At 41.1% G+C, this 22791-nt stretch overlaps 1 protein-coding gene across 1 annotated transcript in view; it reads left to right on the forward strand.

Annotated features, from left to right (window-relative positions):
* The first annotated feature begins 2274 nt into the window (after positions 1 to 2274).
* Positions 2275 to 22791, forward strand: part of fsd1 (fibronectin type III and SPRY domain containing 1) — a 41782-nt gene continuing 21265 nt past the window's right edge. The window contains exons 1-7 of the mRNA XM_041204697.1: positions 2275 to 2469; positions 6871 to 6966; positions 12760 to 12891; positions 15193 to 15294; positions 16790 to 16812; positions 20259 to 20380; positions 22335 to 22544. Coding sequence (XP_041060631.1) covers positions 2452 to 2469; positions 6871 to 6966; positions 12760 to 12891; positions 15193 to 15294; positions 16790 to 16812; positions 20259 to 20380; positions 22335 to 22544 — 703 coding nt within the window. The 5' untranslated portion in view covers positions 2275 to 2451. The remainder of the gene's footprint in view (positions 2470 to 6870; positions 6967 to 12759; positions 12892 to 15192; positions 15295 to 16789; positions 16813 to 20258; positions 20381 to 22334; positions 22545 to 22791) is intronic.

Here is a 22791-nt window from a genome sequence, read left to right on the forward strand (position 1 = left end):
GTACTGGTGCCAGTGCCCCATAAATCAGAACCCATTTCTCCCACACCAATCTTTGAGCCACACATTTACCCCTCTAATCTTATTTATTTTACGCCAATTTGTACGTGGCTCAGGTCGTAATCTGGAGATTATTACCTATATGGTTCCGCTTTTTCATTTAGCTGCTCAGTCAATTATTTCTCAGTCAATAGAATGTTGAACAGAGTTGGATTTTCCCACTATATATCTGAAAAACTGTATGTCCCTCAGGAGAACATCTTTCCTAGTCCTATCTATGTCGCTGGTACCAATGTGGACCATGGCAACTGGATCCTTCCTCTCCCACTCCAAGTTCCCCTCCAGCCCAAAAGAAATGTCCTTAACCTCGGCACCAGGTAGGCAACACAGCCTTCGGGACTCTCTGTCTTTGCTGCAGAGAACAGAATCTATTCCCCTAACTATGCTATCCTATCCCCTATTACTACTACACTTCTCTTTTCTCCCCCCACTTGAATGACACTCTGTACTATGGTGCTGTAGTCAGTTTGCTCATCCTCCCTGCAGTCTGTGCCCTCGTCCGCACCAGGAGCAAGAACCACATACCTATTGGACAAGGGCACTGACTGAGGCTTCTCCAAAGCTAAATTTTGTATCCCATACCTGCCTTACTTGCAGTCACACCCTCCTGTCCCTGACCAAAGGCCAAAATTTGATGTAATTAATCTAAGGAGTGTGACTGTCTCCTGAAACACAGTGTCCATATAACTCTACTCCTCCCTGATGTGTCGCAGTGTCTACAGCTTGGACTCCAGCTCATCGACTCTGAGTTGAAATTCCTTGAGCAGCCAACACTTGCTGCAGATGTGGTCACCGTGGATTGCATCAGCATCCACCAGCTCCCACATTCTACAGCTGCAACACATCACCTGCCCAGCCATCTCTATTCTATTTAATTAATTAATTTGGATGTTAAATATTTTAAAAGTGAATTTCTTAACTGTATTCTACAGTCGTAATAATGTCTCTTGATTTAAACCACTCAGCCAAAAGAGACTCAGAAAATATACCTACTAATCACCTACCTGTTTTTCTTTGATCTCACACTTCGGCCCTAACAGATAGAAACTGGTTGAAGGGGCTCTCTGCCATCAGTTTTTATCTCCCACCACAGCTGCCTTTCTCACATGGGTCTGCTCTCTCTGTGCTCAATTTGGAGGAGCTTCAGAGAATTGGAGGAGTGAAGAAATCTTGAAAGGTTGGAGATCTGGAGAAGAGTACAAAGACAAAGGTGAGACCATTTGAAAATGGGGATGGTGTTGCTGAACAGGGAGCCAATAAGGAGACTCCAATCACATGGGTGACAGATGAACAGGAGTTTGAGCCAAAGCCCATATATGTACACAATACTAACTATGGTTAGGATGTGGATAGCAGAGGATTGGCCGAACACAAGTTTGCAAAGGGTGTAAGATGGAAGGTTAGCCAGGAGAGAATTGGAATAGCGCAGCTCAAGTTTGGAAAACCACAGGCAACGTAGACTTGAATATTTTGAGCATGTTTCTTTCTTTTAGCAGTGGTTTAATTTGTAGACCTTCCCTTAGTGGAGGCCTTTTCAAGCATTATTTGGAATTAAAGTTTTTTGATGGAGAGGGACGGAGTACCATTTTTGTCATAGTGACCTCAGACTGATGTGACCCCAACTATGTATTCCAAGTCCACAGACATTTCGCTTGTGTCAGTTAGGAAAGTTCTCAGCTCAAAGTCACAACTTTGTGGGTTGGAGCCCCAAACCAGGGCTTGAGTGGACAATCAAGGCTGAGACACCAGTGCAGAACCAAAGGGGTATTGGCCCTTTGGACAAAACATTAACTTAGATAAACACCATTCGGAGAAGGGTGAGGAGTCCTATCCTGACCAATTTTCAACCTCAGCCAACATCACCAAATCAAATTAGTTAGTGTTCATATTTTTGCTGTTTGGGGGCAGTGATGGGGCAAAATGGCTTCTGTGATTGCCTAGAAGGTCAAACCTCTGGACTCCAAAATGAACTCATGTAAAGGGCATATTGACATAAGAATTAGTTTTTTCATTATAAACAGGAAAATAGTCAAGAGGACTGCCGTCTTCAACCCTATTATTTTGGTATAAATTAAGTTTATCCCCAGGATTAGTGGTCCAAAAGAATGTAATTTGCTGAAGCTTTGAAGGGTAGAGATGTTTCCGGCTGTGGGGATGTGGTACAGGCACAGTGAAAGTCCGCAAATCCTACAAATCCCACAATCCGCTGTAGTGTGTGCTGCTATTGCGCAGAGCTGGTGCTGTTCAGTGAAAGGCCCTTTCTCCCCTTCGGTAGCCCTCACTGTGCTTTGTTCGGAATTTTAAAGGCGAGGGGGGAAACTAAGCCAGTGCAATGTAAATGCAACCGGCTCTATTTTCAAGAAACAGAAAGGATTTCCCAGTCGCGATTCCGCAATGGCAGATCACAATAAGGTAACAGAGAGAGTAACAATGTTACACCTACAATGAATGGACCAACCTGCAGCGCAACCTGGTCTTTCAGCATGGGAACTGAGGAGGGGGGAAGGAGAGAAAAATTGATCTGCAAAATCCACCCGGTTTTGCATTTTCTATGCAGCAACACAAATGAATTTCAAACCATTTTTTCGATCTGTGGCCCATTTTCCTGTTGATTAACGTGTGCAGACTGATTTGATCATTAAATTCAGATATCAATAGAGAGTTGAGATTGTTTTTAAATAAATGCAGCTCAGAGTTCGGTACCGAAAATGGGAGGGGTAATTTTAAATGATTGCGTTTTGCTGTTTCAGTGAGCCAGTGCATTCTGTTCTTGGCATGGATTAGTTGGAATAATACTGCAGGTGGGGTCACTATTGTTCATTTGTATTCCAATATATGCTGATAGTCCTTTTATATTGCGTGAATTATATAGGGTGTTTAATATATACCGTTAAGAAATTAGTTATTTTTATTTAACCTAGTTAAGTAGTAAATTGGATCTCGCTGGTAGTTAAAGGCCTGTGTCTGAGCTGGATTAAAGATGGACCAGTTTAGAGGGAGTGTCAGCACTGCTGTATCGTTAAGCTTCTATATAAACCAGAATTGTGCACTTGCAGACTGTACCAGTCACTTCATCCGGTCTGTCAAGTTTGTAAATCTGATTTGTAACCTATAATCAGTATACCAAAATGGTTAAGGGCTGTGGAAACAGTTTATCACTGCCTCTGCCAATTTCACAAGACATTTTAAAATAGAAAATTTCTGTGATGGAAAGCTTTGAATTTTGTTCTTTTTTCTGTGGGTCCCAGAATTTGGAATCAAATTAAGCTACCTTGGATGTGTGGGCAACCTGCTGATTGTAGACCATATAAAGAAGGATAAATTAGTACAAGTCCCACACTCTGTGAGTGAATTCCAGTTTCTGTGCTGAAACTGTACCATTGGCACTCCCATTTTACAGCAGTGCTGCTATCATTTGTATTCACAAAGCTCAGAGCTGCAGACTTTTACAGCAAATTCACAGAGCCCAAATTAACCAGAGCTGACAATTCTGAGGGGAGGTTTCCTAATGCTGTTTCCTTGCGTTCTCCTGCGCCCCCCCGCCCCCCCCAAAGACAATGAGAGGGGAAGACATGTCAGCAAGAGCCTGAATCTTGGACAGCATTAAAGGGGCCCGGAGAGAAAGATACAAGCAGCAGTTCTGCAAAGGGAGCGCAGAAGAAAATTAGAGGCTGCTGGGGATGCAGATAGGGACCAACAGTATCTGAGGAGGTGAAAAAGTCATTGTTTTCACTGTAACTCTGTTCCAGAATCGGCCATTAATTTGTCTCTTCTCTCTTCAGATACTGATGGAAGCAAACTGAAGGGCCAACATTCTTATCTTAGATTTCCAGCATTTGAAGTTTTTGTGAAGTGAATGAACACATGGTAGTCACTAACCCTGGCTCTGTGCTACAAGTAAAATCATCTTGGCAGCATTTGCTCAGTGGCAACAATTGAATAAGGAAGGCAATTATCTCAGCAAGGAGATGTTTTTACTCAAAGGCATTTAATGATACTTTACGCTTTGTTTTAATTTAAGTTGAACTAAATTCTCAGTTTTCTTCCCATCACTGAATGGGCTTTCTGAATTGTGTGAGTAAACCCAAAGTTACATTTCAACTAGCACAGCAACCTCAAGCCCTGCATGGGTCCTACATAACTCCCAGGGGAGTCAATGAGCTATATCGTGCAGATGATTATTTTACTGTCTTCTCCTTCAACTGCTTAAAAGGTGTAGGATTCCAAAGTCACCTTCTAGCTCAAGTGACCATTCTGTGTATCCCTAGACACTGTGAGCTTTGGCAGCATTATTAGATATATGGTGCAAAGACATGAGTAAGCTTAAACAGTATGGATCTTTACTTCAGTGTTATTTTCCCAACATCCAATTTCAACGTACCGCTACCAAGTGATGGAAAATGGGAGAATGGTACTAAATATAGTGCAGGGGTCGCGACCTACAGCCCAGTGAGGAGACCTTATTAAAATGAGAAGTCCTATAGTTTTACTGGCCTGAGGAAGGGATTGGAGAGTGCTTGGAAGAGAAAGGAAAGAATAGCCCCTGGGAAGTGAAGGAAGAGAGGAGGGTGCATGGAGGAGCCTGTGGAATGGAAAGAGAAAGGCTGTCTTCATTGTACAGTGGCCTAAAGCAAGAGTTGAATGGATGGAGAACTGGAGGCACAGGCTATATTGTACCACTCCTTGGCGCATGGCGTTGTAACTTTCTTGAAAGTAACACTTGGAGAAAAAGTGTTATTGAGGAAAATGAGTGAGGCTACTTAAGAAAATGTTCAGTTAAATGCAAGCTTGCCCTGTATTGTGATGGATGCACAGCTTGGTGTACAGAAACACTCAGAAGATTCCATTACACACATGAGATTGCTTCTGTGAACGCCTGTGATCTCGGATTGGAGTAGAACAGAGAGAGAATTTGCAAGCTATTGAGTCTATTTATATGATGTCTTGTTAAGACCACATTATTATAAATGCATTTAGTTCTCAATTTGTAAATAATCACTTCGGTTCTGAGATCACTAGAGGCTTTGCTAGAATTTCGGTAAACTTTCTGACCTAAACACTGAAAAATGCTGTGATTCTAGATTTTTATCCCTGAAAGCTTGTTTTTTTCTGAGGGGGACTGAACTGCATTACATCAGTGGATGCACTGGGGATGGGAGCAAATTAAGATGACAAATTATAGTCATCTCCATAAAAACTGGCTTCCAATATAGTGAACAACAATTTATATAATCCCAAACACATCAAGTTTAATAGTAAATCTAAGGCTATAGTTGCTTTAAACAATCAAATAGCACCTAATACCCAGGATGTCTTTATCCTCTGTGTCCCATTTCCAATGCAGCCCACAGCAACCTTTTTAAACACCTGTGTTGGCCAATGGAGCACATGATGTGTGGAACAGCAGCCGATTCAGTGCTCCAGCTGATCTGTAGTTCAACATGCTTTCTCACCAGCACAGAAATTGAGTAGTTCCACTGAGATTAAAGCTGCTAATTTAAGCTATCATCCTGTGCAGGGGCTTGCTTAAGCATTGGGAGTAGAACAGGTTGGAAAACCGTGCAGAGCAGAGAAAAACCAGTAAAGAAAGAACAAACATGTATCTACATAGGAGTCTTCACAACTTTGTAGCCAACAAAGTACTTTTTGAATTGTTGTCATTAACGTAGAGAAATGTGGCAGCAAGTTTGCACACAGCAGGATCCCACAGAAAACAATAAGATGACCAGCTAAACTGTTTTACTGGTGTTGGTTTGGTGATGGGCATTGGGAGAGCTCTGCTCTTCTTTTAATAGTGCAGTGGGATCTATTTAAAGTCCACCTGAAAGATGGCATTTCAGATAGTATGTCGCAGCACTCCCATGGTACTGCAGTGGAATGTCAGACAAGGTTATGTGCTTAAATCTCTAGAGTGCAGCTTCATCCCATGGCTTGACTCGGACAAGAGTGCAACTGCTGATCCAAAGTTGATGCCTATAAATCATTCTCTTGGGATATTCTGGGGACAGCTGTTTAAGACTAGTAAATTCCCATGCATAAACAACAGATATGAGTAGCTTACAGTGTAGAGTGTCACACAGAAGTGAATCATAAACCACGTTTCGGTGTTTTGCTAATTTTTCCTCTGAGATTGCTGCAGCACCAATTGAACGAGCATACCCAACCATAAACTTGACCATTATGCAGCAGCGCTGTGACAACTCCAACAGTTGAAACTTGGGCTTTGGAGACCTAAGCAATTGCTGTGGCAGAATTCATAACCCAGTCAGTATTGTGGGCAATGCAATGACATAAGTGATGGATAATGTGCCATTGAACTTTCACGTGTGCCATACAATTGGATTTAGTTGCTGAAGCCAGCAATCCAATAACATTTGAATAGTGTAGTCGTGTAATTTTTTTCATAGCATCTTGCCAGATTCATCAGGACTGCCAAATATAGCTTTGCCATAGCTCTGTCAGGACATAATGCTACCAATGGCCAAAAATTGCATAAAATCTTCTAATATATCATGTAATAATATATTTATTAAGAAAATAATGTAATGGTGGTAGGCCTGTAGTGCAGAGCACCAATATTGAGAAGGTGAGATAAATCAGGAAGTATTGGTCAGGTAATACCAATTTTGGGATATAAAAATTAGAGTGAAAAATTGATTTTTAAAGCACTGATTCACTTCACTTTATGCAAAGTTAAACTTTTATGCTGATTCTTGTGGATGATTCGGGTAGCAATACTATTTTCACTAGAGGAAAAGAATACCATGAGTATATTCTTCTCCAACTCTCCCTGCTCCTCTTAACTTTCCTCAGGAGACTTTGAAGAGGATTATCACTACCCTGGCTGTGAAGAATGAAGAGGTCCAGAACTTTGTCTTTGTGCTGAAGCAAACCCTGAAGAATGTTGAGGTAACACTGGAATTTATTTTGTATCCAACATGCAAACTCCTAGCAGACTGCCAAGCTGCTGAGCTCTTCGTTTCGTTTTTGTATATTCTTTAATGGGATGTGGGCATTGCTGGCAAGGCCAGCATCTGTTGCCCATCCCTGATTGCGTTTGAGAAGGTGGTGGTGAGCTGCTGCCTTGAGCAGCTGCAGTCTATCTGGTGTAGATACACGCAAAGTGCTATTTGGAAGAAAGTTCCAGATTCTTGACTCAGCAACAGTGAAGGAACGGCAACATAGTTCCAAATCAGGATGGTATCTGCTTTGCAGGGGAACTAGTAGGTGGTGGTATTCCCATGTTCAAACAAGGACTGAGGACTTAAAGTAAATGGTGTGTGTATGTGAGAGAGAGAGTATTCTAAGTGTATCTAATTCCTGGGCAGTGTAATGGCCAAATGCAGTTAGCTTTCATTCAGTGTATTCTACTAGCCTGTCCTTCTCTTTTCCAGCCACCCCCCAGATCTTTGTGCCCTGAAGGTGCTAATGGAGACACATATATAAAGACATACTCGGACTGAAACTCAAAGTTTGCAATGATCGAGGGCAATGATTGTGCAAAAGGCATCAGTCAAGTGAGACCTGCCTATAAAGAACTTGAAACTGTATAAATCTGCCTCAAATGCATACACTGCAAATATCCTGGAGCCATTCATTGTCTTGCTCTTTTAGATGCTTGAGATGACTCCCTTTGTAAAGGACCCCAATACTAGGGGTCATAAGTATATGATAATCATTAATAAATCAAACGGGAAATTCAGGGGAATCCTCTTTACCCAGAGAGTGGTTAGACCTGATTAACACTTAAAGTAATTGAGGCGAATAGTGTAGATACCCTTTAAGGGAAAGCTAGTTAAGTACATGAGGGGTATAGAATCAGAGGTACTGCTGATAGGGTTAGATAAAGCAGGGTGCCAGGAAGCTTGATAGAGCAGACTGGTCTGAATTAGACCATAGAGCCAAGTAGTCTGTTTCTATAGTGAGACTCATGCTGTTGGTATCAGTTCCTGATATGTGGCTAACTTGTGCGATATGCTACAGCCCAAAGGTAAAATTACAAGCCTTAAAACCAGCCAAGTTTGCTTTTCGATTGCAGCCATCTGGAAAAGAGCCAGCAGCATGAGCACAGGTCTTGCTATAATGTAACAACAGCTTTTACTTTTCTATTCCACAAGAGCCAACAGGGAAACAGACTACAAATAGCCCTTTCACTTGGTGAATAAACACAGTATGTGTTGTGGTACTGACCTGCATGGATGAGCAAGATTTCTAGTTAGATCCTTGGTCTATACTGAGTTTGATCTGTGATGGAACGCTGTTGGTGCTTTACTGTCAGACTCCGTGTCCCTGAGCTAGTAACAGTGGGGTCATGGAGAATGGACTTGGGCCAGGATGTCGCGGGTGGGACCGGAATATTCGGAGAGCCAGCCAAAAGCCCATTGACTTAATTAATTAATCATTTACGATATACATTAATGACTTGGATGAGGGAAGTGAATGTACTATCACCAAGTTTGCGGATAACACAAAAATAGGTGGGTAGGCAAGTGTGAGGATGACACAAAAGTCTGCAGAGGGATATGGACAGGTTAAGTGATTGGTGAAAAACTTGGCAGATGGAATATAACGTGAGAAAATATGAGGTTATGCACTTTAGCAGGAAGAATAGAGGAGCTGAATATTATTTAAATGGAGAAAGACTGCAGAAAGTAGCAGCACAAAAGGATTTAGGGGATCCTCGTTCCTGAATTACACAAAACTGGCATACAAGTTCATAGAGAAGGCAAATTAAATGTTGGCCTTTATTTCAAAGGGAATGGAGTATAAAAATGGGGAAGTCTTGCTAAAACTATACGAGGCACTAGTTAGACCACACCTAGAATACTGTGATCAGTTTTGGCCCCCTTTATCTAAGGAAAGATATACTAGTATAGGAGGCAGTCCAGAGAAGGTTGATCCCATGTATGGAGGGATTTTATTAAGAGAAGAGGTTGAGTAGATTGAGCCTGTACTCATTGGAGCTTAGAAGAATGAGAGGCGGCCTTATTGAAACATGTAAGATTCTCAGGGGGCTTGACAGGATAGGTGCTGAGAGGTTGTTACCCCTTATGGGACAGCCTAGGACCAGAGGGCATAATCTCAGAGTAAGGGGTCATCCATTTAAGACAGAGATGAGGAGGAATTTCTTCTCTGAGGGTAGTGAATCTGTGGATTTCTTTACTGCAGAGGGCTGTATTCAATGCTGAGATAGACAAATTTTTAGTCAGCAAGGAAATCAAGGGTTATGGGGAAAAGGCAGGGAAGTGGAGTTGAGGATTATCAGATCAACTGTGATCTCATTGAATGGTGAAGCAGACTCGATGGGCCAAATGGCCTATTTCTGCTCCTACGTCTAATGGTCTTTCAGTAGCACCAGAAAATTCCAGCCGTGGACGGGACTGGAAAATCCTGCTCTTGGTTCCTACTGCTCATCACCATATATTGGCTCATTGTCGTCGACACTGGATGTGGGATGTGGACTCTGCTATTTTGCTCATCACTCTTGGGTTTGCTGTTTGGGTTTAAATGTACAGAAAGTCACTTGAGTAAGATACTGGAGAAGGTCTGGAGAATGGAACTGTACCTGACTAAGACAGATGATATAGCAGCAAGCAGCTTCAGGATATTTTCTATATGTTTGAACCAGTCTTGTATGTTGTGGACCTTTTTGAAGTGGACAGGGTTTGGCTAAAACTTATCTGGGTTCAGCCAGCCACTGTTTCTTAATGCATTAACTGAACACAAGCATTGCAAAGATGAAAATTCAGGTGAGATGGGTAGAATATTTAGAAAAGAATTATATATCTGTTTGAAATGTACATTAGTCTAAGTATGTCTGCATGTTCTGTTCACTGATTAATCTACCAAGGGGATTTGAGTGGATTAATGACGGTGATCTCAGGGGGAATGAGCAGTGTTAAAGCTTCTGAATTTCAGGCTTCATGTGCCTACTGGTATAAAGGCCCTGATCCTGTTCCTCTGAGAACAGCAAAGTGCCAGTAACATTCAATGTTATAAACAGATAAGGTACATTAAATTGACAGGTGCTGGGATGGTGGTGCATCTGTCAGTGAACAACATCAAAGGCTTTCTTACTTATTGTGTTGCTCCTTTAATTATGTAGAGATTGGCCCCAGCAATCCTGTTTGTGCCAAGTTAGCTGATCTTAGCCAGGGCAGCGGTGGGGGTGCTGCAATTTTCTTTCTGTCCTGTCTGGGCCTTGGTTTAATATCTCATCCAAAAGACAGCACCTCCATCATGCAGAACCCCCCCCTCAGTACTGCGCTGAAGGAATTTTCTTATTGTTATTCAGATGGCTGGGGAAGCAGTTATAATTTGATCTTGAGGTGAACAATCCATTCAAAAGCTTCAGCTGATGCATTTTGAATGGTTGAGATGCCACCAGGAATGGATCTCTTAGGGCAGATGGTCACAGTCACAATTTGAGCCGTTACTCATGTTCCATGCAAGCGAAGGATTAACCTCAATCAGGCTAGCACTCTTGCTATGGGTTCAAGCTTCGCTTCGAAGACTTGAGTGCATAATTGGGCAAATATTTCAAAGTATTCTCCATTATCAGCTTCCTGGGTTTATCCATGCCACACACTTGTCACCCTCTGCATAAAAGTAGTTAAATCTATATTATTTCTGCATGTTCCCTCTAATTTTGAACCATGACCACTGATCCTAGATCTTTTTGATAATCCAAAAATATTATTGAGTTCAATTTATCTGTTTTCTTGAGAATCTTGAACACTCAAACTCTTTCACAGAATAAAACAGGTCCCAGTTCCAACACCCTGTTCCCCTAACACAGCTACCCTTTTTTTCCAGAGCCTGAATAGCTTTACTGTAGTATGGTAATCAGAATTATATGGAGTACGTCAGCAGAGGCCATACCAGTGTGTTGTGGAGACTTATAACCTATTAAACTTGCTCTCTATCCCTCTACCTGTAGATCTGGTGGGCTTTACTTAAATGTTGCTGCACACTGCACTGTGTGCTTTAGTGAGCTAGTGCTCCCAGATTCCTCTTCTGGGTTGCATCATATAGCCTGAATCATTTAATTTATATTCCCACTGTTTTCACTCTCTATTCTCGTTACCTCAATTTATCCATGTCCAATGTAATTTGTCACTCGTTGAACCTCGCCAATGTATCCTGGTCCCTCTTATATGGAAATACTCAGCCAGTCTGGCAACATCTGTGGAGAGGGAAGTAGAGTTAATGTTTCAGGTCAGTGACCTTTTCATTATAACCTGAAATGTTAACTCTGTTTCTCTCTCTTCACATGCTGCCAACCTGTTGAGTGTTTCCAGCATTTTCTGCTTTTATTTCTGATTTCCAGAATGTGCTGTATTTTGCTTTAGTGTCTCATCCCATTTATATTTATCTTGCCTGTTATACTTTGAAGCCTCTCCTCACCCTTAACTTAGTGTCATCTGCAAAATGAGGTAAATTTCTTCCAAATCATATATTCACTATGAACAGCAATAGCTCAGTATAGATTTTTTTGGTACCCCACTGGTGTTGCCCTTCTATGTTGATACAGCCCCATTCACAATAAGTCTACTTTTTGATACTGGTTGAAGGTAGAATGTTCCCATCGATATTAGAGAACCCATGCACTTATTTGAATAGTTCCACAGGTACTTTAACATCCACTTGAAACACCAGGGCAGCATCTTTGGCTATGTAGCACTCCCTTAATACTTCAGTAGGGTGTTAGCCAACATTTATTTCCTCAGGTGTTGGAGTGGTGTTTGAACCTGCTGACTGAGTGCAACCAAGTGATCCAGACTGACATTTTAAAATATTTGTATTAAATATGCATTTCGCCATTCTAATGGAGCAAATTTGGAACACACCCCTTCCACATTCTGCCCTCCTTATAAGTTCTTATCTCTCTCATTGTCTCATTCACTATCTTTTATTCTTTTAGATTCTGCATTATTACCCTTTTACTTAACTCATTCTAAAATCCTTTTTTTCTATACAGCTAACCTGAAGTCCTCCATTCTACCTTTTTTTTCCTGCTCTTTTTCAACCCCAGTGATATTTCTGTGGTCCTGACTTTCCTCAGTTTCTTTATATTTTTTTTAAAATGTACTAAATGAATTATAACATAAGGAAAAAGTTAAGGACCTTCCACCCTTCCAAGTGCATTCTTGCAAAATCCTGACTTGCTAACCTCGCATCCAACTGCAATTTGACTCCCTGTTCATCCTATTGGAGAGATGCTTTTCACTGGCTTCGCTTCAGCCATTTTGGGTGGGTGTGGTATTGGCTCCTTTATTTTCATAATCATATTTCAGTATGTGATGCTCATGGGCAAATACGTCATGATGGCAAAGCACATGGGAAGCTTCATTTGCAGTAACGGCAACTTATCAAGACATTTGTTATTTTAGGAATGTAAATATTTAACATTTTCGCATTATGTTTGCCTGAACTGTGGAGAAACACGCAACAGATTCTCAAATTGTGTTGCGTCTGAAGAGAGAACGTTTGGGCGCACGAACTAAAGTAAAGCACTGAAGCTACATCCCTGTTGCTTGTGATGTTCTGGCTTTGTGTGATCTTTTTTATCTTGTAAAATATTGGCATTTGTAAATAAGCCCAAATAACCTATTCTGCTGACAAGGGATTTGAACTTCCAGGCAACTGATTCATGCCTCGTTCTGGTTTGATTTCCTGCCACCTCCTTGCTTTTTTTTCAAGGCTAATTCTGAGCAAGCTCTCTCAGACCTGGAGACAGAATATAGTTCACTGTATACTATTCTGGATGAGATGAAGGAAGACATGGTAACAAAGATCAAGCAAGAACGAGCCAGCAAAACATATGAACTGCAGGTAGGTTCTTCAGCCCAGCAATGCTGCTGTCGATGATACATATTGTAGTAAATGCTTAGTGTAGCTTAAGCCATAGCCAATATCCGGTGTGTCAATCACAAGATAAGTAAAGATGAAAAGGAAAACTTGCATTTTTATAGCTGGTCATCTCAAAGCACTTTACAGCCAATGGGGGTACTTTTTGAAGTGTAGTCACTGTTGTAATGTAGGAAACTTGGCAGCTAATTTGCACTCGACAAACTCCCACAAACGGCATTGTGATAATGAACAAGATTTTTTTAATATAATGTTTATTGAGGGATAGATATTGGCCTGGACAGGGGGAATAATTCCCCTCATCATCTTCAAATTAGTGACATAGGATCTTTTGCATTTATCTGAGCGGATAGATGGGGCCTCAGTTTAACATCTCATCCAAAAGGCAGCACCCCTGAAAGCGCAGTGCTCCCTCAGTGCTGCACCAGAGTGTCAGTCTTTAATTTGACTTTGTGCTCAAGCCCTGGAACCTAGGAACGTAGAGCTTAGGAGCAGGAGTAGGCCGTTCAGCCCTTTGAGACTGCTCTGCTATTCAGTAAGATCATGCCTGATCTGGTTGTGTCTCAAATCCACTTTGCGGTCTATCCCCCATAACCCTTGACTCCTTTGTCTATCTGTCTAGCTAAACACCTGTCTAACTCTGCCTTGAATAAGTTCAAGGGTTCAGCCTCCACTGTTTTTTTGGGAAAGAGAATTCCACACACTAATGACCCAGTGCAACTTCAACCCAGAACCTTGTAATTTAGAGGCGAACGTGCAACCAACTGAGCCACAAAGACCTATACCTTATCCTAGCTTGTCTGTACAAAATCTTGTGTCCCACCACTGCAGTGGGAATGGCCGCAGATGTGCATATGCCCATTTGCTGCATTGGTACTGCTTTTGTTACTGGGCAGAAAAAGAAAAATGCTAGGGGAATTGAGAAAGAGAGGGGGGGTGGGGAAGAATGTAGCAACTTGCCAACAGGTCCAGAGGTTGAAGAGGTTGCTGTATTTATATACACCTGTCACATTCTTGGAACATCCCAAAGGACTTCACAACCTATGAATTCCTTTTTAATATTAGGAAAATGTGTCAGCCAGCTTTAACACATGGTTCCAAAAACACCATGCGAGCCAGATGAGCAGTTCATTGGTGTTGGGGTAAATGTTAGCCAGAACACTGGGAAGACACTGTTGCTGCTCTTCAAATAGTGTCATGGAATCTCTTGCAGATGGATGGTTCCTCCATTTAATATCTCATTTGCAAGCTGGTTCCTCCAACAATGAAGCACTCCCTCTGTGCTGCACTGAAGTATCAGCTTAGATTATGTGTTTTAAGACCTGGAGTAGTGTTTGAACCCACAAATGTCTAACTCAAAGGAAAGAATGTTAGCACTGAGCCAAACACATGCATAATATATATTATTGTTTGAAGGAAATGGAAGTCAAAATGCTGTTTGTGTTGAAGCTTCAGACCCCTTGCTGGGGTTTGGCTTCACAGCCAGAAACATTCTTATCTGCAGAGTTGGGATTCAATGCCACTTTCTCTCTTTCTCTTGTTATCCAGTGAGAAAGGAAAGGCATAAATACGATGGAGATACTAGACAGAGCAGTATTCTTAGAAGTGAGAGATTGTATTAAACTAAAGAATCTCAAGACCTCTGAATGGAAGTGCCTGGCCTCCATTCAGCTTACCGTATGGAGGACTGCATATTTACACATGTATAATAATTCCAGAGTATAGCATTGCTGTAGGCAGTCCTGAAGCAAGAGGTGCATGGAGTGTAGACCTTAGCAAAACTGTGTCTAGGATTGGTCAAATATGTATGAGGCCCTGACTAGCCTTTCCAAAAGGCCGCCTGTTCAGTCAAACCAATAGGAACTGAAACCTTACTAAGAATAATTTTAATTTTTTAAAAAATGGTTGGATCAAAGATAATCTCAATCTTGTTTATTAAAGTTACTGCAAGCTAATGTTTTAATGAATTTTGTTTCCCTTGTTATTCCTAAACTCTACATACTCTGTCTATTCTCTTACTCCCCTCTCATCCAAACTTGAAATCCCTCAAACCTCGATCTTCCATTCCACCAATCTTTTCGCTCAGTCGCCACCTCAACATTTTTCTTAAAACTAATTCTATTCTATTCAACCTTGGTGGTGTCCTGTATTAACTACCTTGGCCCTTCACCTGGATTTTGACCAACATGTTTGTCTGACCCACTAAATCATTTTCAACTGGTGATCCCTTGCATTAATAATTTCACATCTCCTGTCTCCTGCCAGAATCAGCTGACCGTTTGCACCAAAGCTTTGGAGAGTTCAGAGGAGCTGCTGGAGTTTGCAAACCAGACACTGGACACGGCAAATTCAGGTGGCTTGAACCAGGTAGCTTTTTTTTCCCCAAATTATCATTTGTTTAGTAAATTTCTTTTGCTTATTCCGAAGAAATGTCATGAGTTGCATATGTTAGAAAAGTATTTAAAGTGACATATCTAAATAATGGTGTTAAACAATCTTAATTCCCTAATTTACATAAATCCTCTTAACATAGAGTATAATTGAATAGAAGAATGGAGGGAAGCTAATTTAAAAAGGTGCCAGGTTTATACAATGCGCTAAAAGTGAACCTATTGGAGTCATGGTTTATTTTAAGTTCTCAACTGTCCAATCCAGCCACCCAGTATTGCACTTACTGAATGGACTGTTGTTTACCAGCCTTCTGTATGGTGTTCCCCTGCCGCCTTCTGCTTCCTGTTGGCAGTGTGGGCTGCACAGGTCCTTGATGCTCTCCTGTATCTGCCCAAGTGACTATTTTCTCACACAAGTGTAAATGATGTCATACACCTATTCGACATTTGGGTATTACAGCCAAGCCCCAACCCGTTTCAACAAGTATATGGTAATTTTCCAACAGCAATCACTGGATAACGAATAACACTAGCAAGCCTGGCTGTCTTTTTGTAAAATTTTATATTACTGACCCAAACATCAAATCTTCCTTGTCTTATTGATTCTCTTCCTTGTTGCACAGTGCATTTACCAACTGAGTCATTGGGATGCTACCTGTTTCATTTTATTAGAATTAAAAAGTTTATTATTTTTCTCTGTCTCCTAAAAAGCCTGATTCTAATACAAGTTAAAAATCCTGCGATACTTTTTGGGTGCTTGTACTTATATTTGACATTGATAAAGCCTGTGAGCAATTAAGTTTCATTTTTAAGATGCCTCCAATTGTAGAGACATGGAGAAGGTCTCCAGATACCCCTGTATAATGGTCAGTAATGCTGTTCAGCATGTTTTAGAGATTGATTCGAAAACTCTTTAAGAAGTGGGACCAAGAGAATTGGGAAGAAAGGGAAAATGAGTAACGGCAAGCAGAATTGATACGTTTAATACTTTCAGCATTTCTTAAATGGTTTTTAGTATTTGTAAGTCTATTCCTGCTATCTGAGTAGACTTGTTACTGCTAATAGTGTTTGTCCCCATGTCACAATGCTCGGAAATAAACTAAACTGATCAGTCTAGAATTGGAAATTTCCTGGAACCGATTGGCAATCTAAAGATTAATCAAAGCTATGAACGAGTTCTGGATTGTGGGGGCACTTGTGTGTCTAAGGTGGAGTTCTATAATAATTATGTTTTTACAGTGTTGCACTTCATGTCTTTTTATGTTTGAATACTTTCTGTATCCGCAGCAAGACAGATAAATGGCTTTACTTCCAAAATACCTAGCTGCTGCAGCTTCGGTTGGCTGCATGAATGTGGCTCGTGGCTGGTTTACCTGACAGAAATATGAAAACTTTTGCTTAACAAGAGTTTGTATCATTGTACTTATTTGCATGTTTGACTTTCTGTCTCTTCTCTCCTCTCTGCTTCAAAGGCTGCCAAGCAGATTAAAGATAGGTATTGTAAAATACTTTTTGATTTCAATGCATGTTTATATCCAGCTAACCTGAATTAAGGACCGCATGAATCTTTGACCTATCTCTTAGCGATAACTAAACCACTTGCCTCTTTTGTTGCCTGTTCTAGAAGTTAACCTTTTTTAGTGCCGGGCCTCCGTTTTATGTTTACCTATAGAAGATATATGTAATCTCCAGAGGTTACTTTTTACAGATATAAAGCAGTGACTTAGTGCTGGGTGTTGCTGACCTTTAATCAGAAACTTTCAAGCATTTTCCTTTCGTCAAAAGTTTTCTAATCAAACAATTGAACTATGACATGAATCTTATGTTCCTTTAACAGTTGGCCTTTGCCCCCTTAGAAAGAAGCAGTTCTACTTTAGCAGGGAATAATACATTAGGCATTACACTGGAGAATAGCCCTGATCTTATTTTTTAAAAAATCATCTGACTTACTGTGAGCAACTGCAGGTAAATTGTCTGAATCTAATTACAAGAATTTGAGGCCCAAGGAAAGAGTTGTTGAATAATACTTTGAGTTAGGCACATCTATAATGAAGATTTTAATGTGGATCAGTGACTACATACTTAAGAAAGTAATTAGGTTTGAGTTGGTAGACAGAGCCTGCAGCATGTCTGCAAATTCTTGGATGTTGGCATGCCCACATTCCAGGACAATCAAAGCCTCTCTCTCTAGTGCTTTGAAGCACTTGGACCATCTGGGGGTACCAGATAACAGAGTTCTTCTTATTCAGAAATGCCCTGCTCTACCAACACCTATGTATAGAAGGAATATAGTCGAACTTGTTCATAGTAAGGTTACGGCACAGGAGGAAGCTATTTGGCCTATCATGTCCATGCCAGCTCTTGACAGGAGCAGTTCAGCAAGTGCCACCCGCCCTTACCCCTGTAGTCCTATAAATATTTTCTCTTCGGATAATCATACAATTTCCTTTTGAAAGCCACAATGGAATCTACAACCACCACACTCCAGGTCCTAACAATTGGCTGTGTTTTTTTTTAAAGTTTTTCCTTGCGTCTCCTCTTGCTCTTTTGCCAATAACTTTAAATCCATATCCTCTGATTCTCAATCTTTTCCCTTACCTATTCTGTCCAGACCACTCATGATTTTGAACACCTCTATCAAATCTCTCAACTTTATTTCTCTTAAGGATAGTAGCCCCAGCTTCTCCAATCTATCCAGGTACCTGAAATCTTTCATCCCTAGAACCATTCTCTTAAATATTTTCTGCACCCTCTCCTAAAGCCTTCACATCCTTCCTAAAGTGTGGATCCCAGAATTGGACACAGTACTGCAGTTGAGGATCCACCAGGGTTTTGGAGAGGTTCATCTATTTGCTACACACTTTCCTACCTGATGGTAACCTACCACTTAAGATTATCTTTCCATTTCCACAACATCACTGAATAGAATGAGCTGGGTGCACCCTACAGCAGTTGCATTCGCTTTAGTGGAAATTGTAACTTAACCTGACACTGGTGCAGAAGAACGCAGCAGTTATTTAGCTGAAGTGGCTGTGAAGCAATTCCCAGGTCACTGATTTATGCAGCATAATTCAAAGTGAGTTAATCCTATGCAGCCAAATACACCAATTGTTATTTTAGTGATTAAATTGTTCTTGCTGACTCTTTGCTAATTATTTATGCAATCCTTAGGAACATGGGAATAGGAGTAGGCCATTCAACCCATCAGGCTTGTTCTACCATTCAGTTGGGATCATGGCTGTTAAGTACCTTAGCTTCATCTACCATCCTTGGTTCTATAACCCTTAATACCCATGCCTAACAAAAATCTGTCAATCTTGGTTTTGAAATTTTCAATTGATCTAGCTTCAATAGATTTTTGGCAGCAAAGCCTGCTGCTTTTCACTAATCTTTGTATAAAGAATCACTTTCTGACATCACCCCTGAATAACCTAGCTCTAATTTTAAGTTCATTATGGACTCCAACACCAGAGGAAATAGTTTCCCTTTGCCCTATCTGCTCCCTTAATCATCATTAAGCTCAATTAGATCACTCTTAATCTTCTATATTAAAGGAACACAAGCCTACTCTATGCAATCTATCCTTGTAATTTAACCTTTTTAGCCCTGGTATAATTCTGTAACTGCTGTATAACACTCCATAAAGCAGTTTCTTCCTATAAAATCTGAATTCAAGAAATAAACCATTTCTTTGATGTTATTCAATGCCAGCAAAAAGAATCTAGATTTGGGGTTACTTACAATTGATGCACAGCTGTGGTTCTCGAATGACCGAAGCACTTTGACCTTTCCACTGGGAGTTCAACAATTATAACTACTAGGTCATTGTATGTGATGGTTTGTGCGGCATGTTGATTTCATCTCTACGTAATTTAAGCGGCTCTTGCGTTTGGCATACCAAAGCTCCCATGAAATTGCACAGGTCATATTTAGTGGAAGTGTTGTAACTGGTTGGAGTGGTGGTACACTTGTACACTGTTTATGGAGCAGATTTCGGTATGACTCCTTTGGTAACCCAAGTCTTTCTCTCTTCTGCTAATTAATAATTTCAACAATGGGAAACGGGAAGAAGATGTTCACACTGGCCAAAATAACTTGGCTGCTACCAGTCCTGCTACTTCCTTCAACTTTAAGCCCCACTGTAATGTATTTATGTAAAAACAATCAATTCACTTGATGTGGCCAACACAGTGTATAACGTTTTGTGTTAGGGTTGCTAACTGTGATTAAATGTATTCCTGGAGATTTCATCACATGATATACCCCCATGGTCCAGCCATTATTCAGCCAACACATCCATCCTTGTGATGTACTGCCTTCCTATGCCAAAAGCCAAAGGAATCATTAGCCAATTGGTTGATGCTGACTGTCAGCCAAACAGCCTTTTTTTTTTCCCATTTTCAATATTTTTATATCTGGTAAAGAGAAATGTTCAAAGAAAACAGCAAAAGAATAATCTTTTAGTGTCCCAATGATTTTTTTCCAGGATTACACACAGCAGTGTCCTGGAGATTGATTTTAGGAAATCATCCTAATTGGGGAAAGTTTACTTTAAGAACATGAATGGGTGGAGTTGAATTCCTAATACAGTAGATTATATAATGTGGAAGCAAATTAAACAAATGAAGTATAGTTGATGATAAGTTAGCGGTTAGATGAAACATGGACTGTGAAAGACGTGAGCTTGATGAGTCAGATGGTATTCCCTCATTCTACATTTTGAGCTGAGGTTGAAGCAATGCAGTGTTTTTAGCTGTAAAGGTCTAGGGAGTGACTTATGGTGTGATGCAAGGTTGCCCAATACCAATTGTAGGCTTCCACTAACTTTACCTTGTTTCTAAAATCCATTTTGTCAATGGTTGTTTCATCTATATTTGAATGGCTTTGGAAGGAAAATTGAATGAGTTGTTTGTAACGCTAGTTCTTGGGTTTGTTGTGCAGTGTTACCATGGCACCAGCATTCAGGCTGTCTTTGAAGGCCAAGGCCAGTGACAATATGAACCACCTAATGGTCGACTTTTCCCAAGAACAAAGGATCCTTCGTACATTGAAGTTCTTGCCAGGTAAGAAAGTAAAATAAAAATATCATGTTTTCTTCCCCTTTGCCCTGGCATGTTCACAGGCTTATCTGCATTGTCTACTAGGCACAAACTCTGAACTCCTTCAAGAGGTAGTTAGATACTGTCATGAGGAGTGGGGACAGTGGGGTGGTAATTGTAGATTTCTATGAAGGGGTAAACCAGATGGGGGTGAATGGTTTCCTTCATCTGTGCTTAATTCTGCAACTCATGATTTGTAGGCAAGCATTTTTGGTCAAAAAAAGATGGGTAAAACCAAATTGTTCTGCTCTTATACACCATTGAACAATATTGGCAGAAATATAGGAGCAGATTACCAGTCTACCCACTTGGCTCACACATAGCAACATCGGACTGGATTTCCATCCTCAAGGTGGGTACCAGGAGTGGAGAAAATTCCCAGCTTGGCCCGCCTGTCTCTGGAGGAAGTACCCACAAAGACGCGGAAGTAGTCGAAGGCGCGAAGTGCTCTAATGGATGTCCGGACTCTCAAGCCTCATTATGCACTCCTGACTGAATGTCCAGACATCCATTAGCCTGTTTCAACACCTGACTCCTGGCAAAAACATTGCTTGATTAACAGCTCTGGCTCTCTGATCTATGCTGTCAGTTGTAGAATTTTTATTTACACAGGATAAGAGATTTCAAGTGCTTGCAGTTTCAGCTATTGAAACTTTAAAGGATCTAGATCATACTTTTATTGACCTGTAGTAAAAAGGATCTTTTTGTTAAGAAAGTGGAAAGTTACCAATCACTTTTTTAAAGCTTTTTTTTAACACATCCTATTATAACTGTAGGGTTAATTGGTTCTATACATTGGTGGGTGAATGGGCCATAGCTTGGAATGGGGGCCATAGGGATTGTTTGGGGAGTGTCACAGCTTAGCATGGGGAGCATGCAGGGCCATAGGGGTGAGTGGGTGGGGCAAACCTAGGCATGGGAGCACGAGGAGAATCTTTTGAGCTTGCCTTTCAGAAGGCTCGCACATGCAGACTGATTCATGGCACCTCTGAGGTGCCGTGAAACACACTTCATTGGATAGCTGGCCCGATTGTGTGAAAATTGCAGAGGACCAAGACATGCCTTTCACCATAGTGGAGCCGGCCAGGTCAGAAATGCAGGGCCCGGGCTCCCAACCCAAACCAGTCTGCGCCCTTAAAAGGCTTTGTTTAAAAACTGGAAATCCTGAGAATGGGGTCAGGAATCAGGTCCCAGCTGCCATTTTTAAAGGTGCATGGTCTCCCCAGAAACCCAGCCCATTGAGTTAATCAGTTTCGATCAATGGAACAACATTGAGACAACATGTCACTTAGCTGGGCCTACAAACTCTTCCAGCCACCGGGAAAATTGCCTGATGCACTGTAAATGGGGAAGACTTGCATTTTTTAATCTGCATTCTGCATCTGTGGTGAGAAAGCTATACATGAATGATAACTATTTTATTCCAACTAAGATGTTGGGCAACAGACCACCAAAACAAAAATCTCTTGGGCACACTATGTACTTGGAAATTTATTTTTATCAGAAGATATTGAAGAACTTAGTTGGTAAACACTCTGCCATGTGTGGAACAGAGCCATGGAGACCAACCTGATTCCAGGTTCAATTTTTGGTCTCTGTTGATTTAGCAGAATTCTAATGGATTGACCATAGGAGTGCTACAATTGCCCTAGGCCTGGCTGGGCTAGAGAGGCTCCCACTCCTATTCACTGCCCAGTGTGCCCTATTACAGTGTGCTGTCTGAAGATAGCTTGGTGCTGATGCTCAGTGTCTCGGCTTGTAGATTTACACTGAAAGGTCGGTGCCTTCAGGGGAATCGTGAGGAAAATGTATTCCACAACCCAATTTTCGCTGATTATCAGAACTGGGTCAATTCCAATATGTCTCGATGCAAGATGAAGGTTATTTTGTCTTTGTTTTTGCCATCTTTTGTCATCAGTACCAAGCATTCCGGAAATCGATGTGTCCGAGTGCCTGGTAGCAGACAACTGTGTGACCGTGGTCTGGAAAATGCCTGAAGATGATGGAAAGATCGATCACTATGTTTTAGAATATCGCAAAACCAATTATGAAGGGCCCCCACGGCTAAAGGAAGAGCACCCTTGGATGGTGAAAGAAGGCATCAAGGAGCAGGAATTCACTTTGTCAGGTAACGTCGTCTGAAAGATGACACCTCTGGCAGTGCAGCCTTCCCTCAGAACTCCACTGAAGTGTCTGGCCAGATAGTGTGTTCAAATCCCTGAAGTAGAGCTTGAGCCAATGATCCATTGATTCAGAGCTGATGGTGCTGTCTCTCTAGGATTAGAAATTATGCCCTTCCCCTCCCCCAAATCAATTTTGTTTTTCTTTCACTGATGGCTCAATTGTCGGTGCTTTTTGAGTCAGAAGGTTGGGGT

Source organism: Carcharodon carcharias, chromosome 14, assembly GCF_017639515.1.
Source record: "Carcharodon carcharias isolate sCarCar2 chromosome 14, sCarCar2.pri, whole genome shotgun sequence".
NCBI classification, from domain to species: domain Eukaryota; kingdom Metazoa; phylum Chordata; class Chondrichthyes; order Lamniformes; family Lamnidae; genus Carcharodon; species Carcharodon carcharias.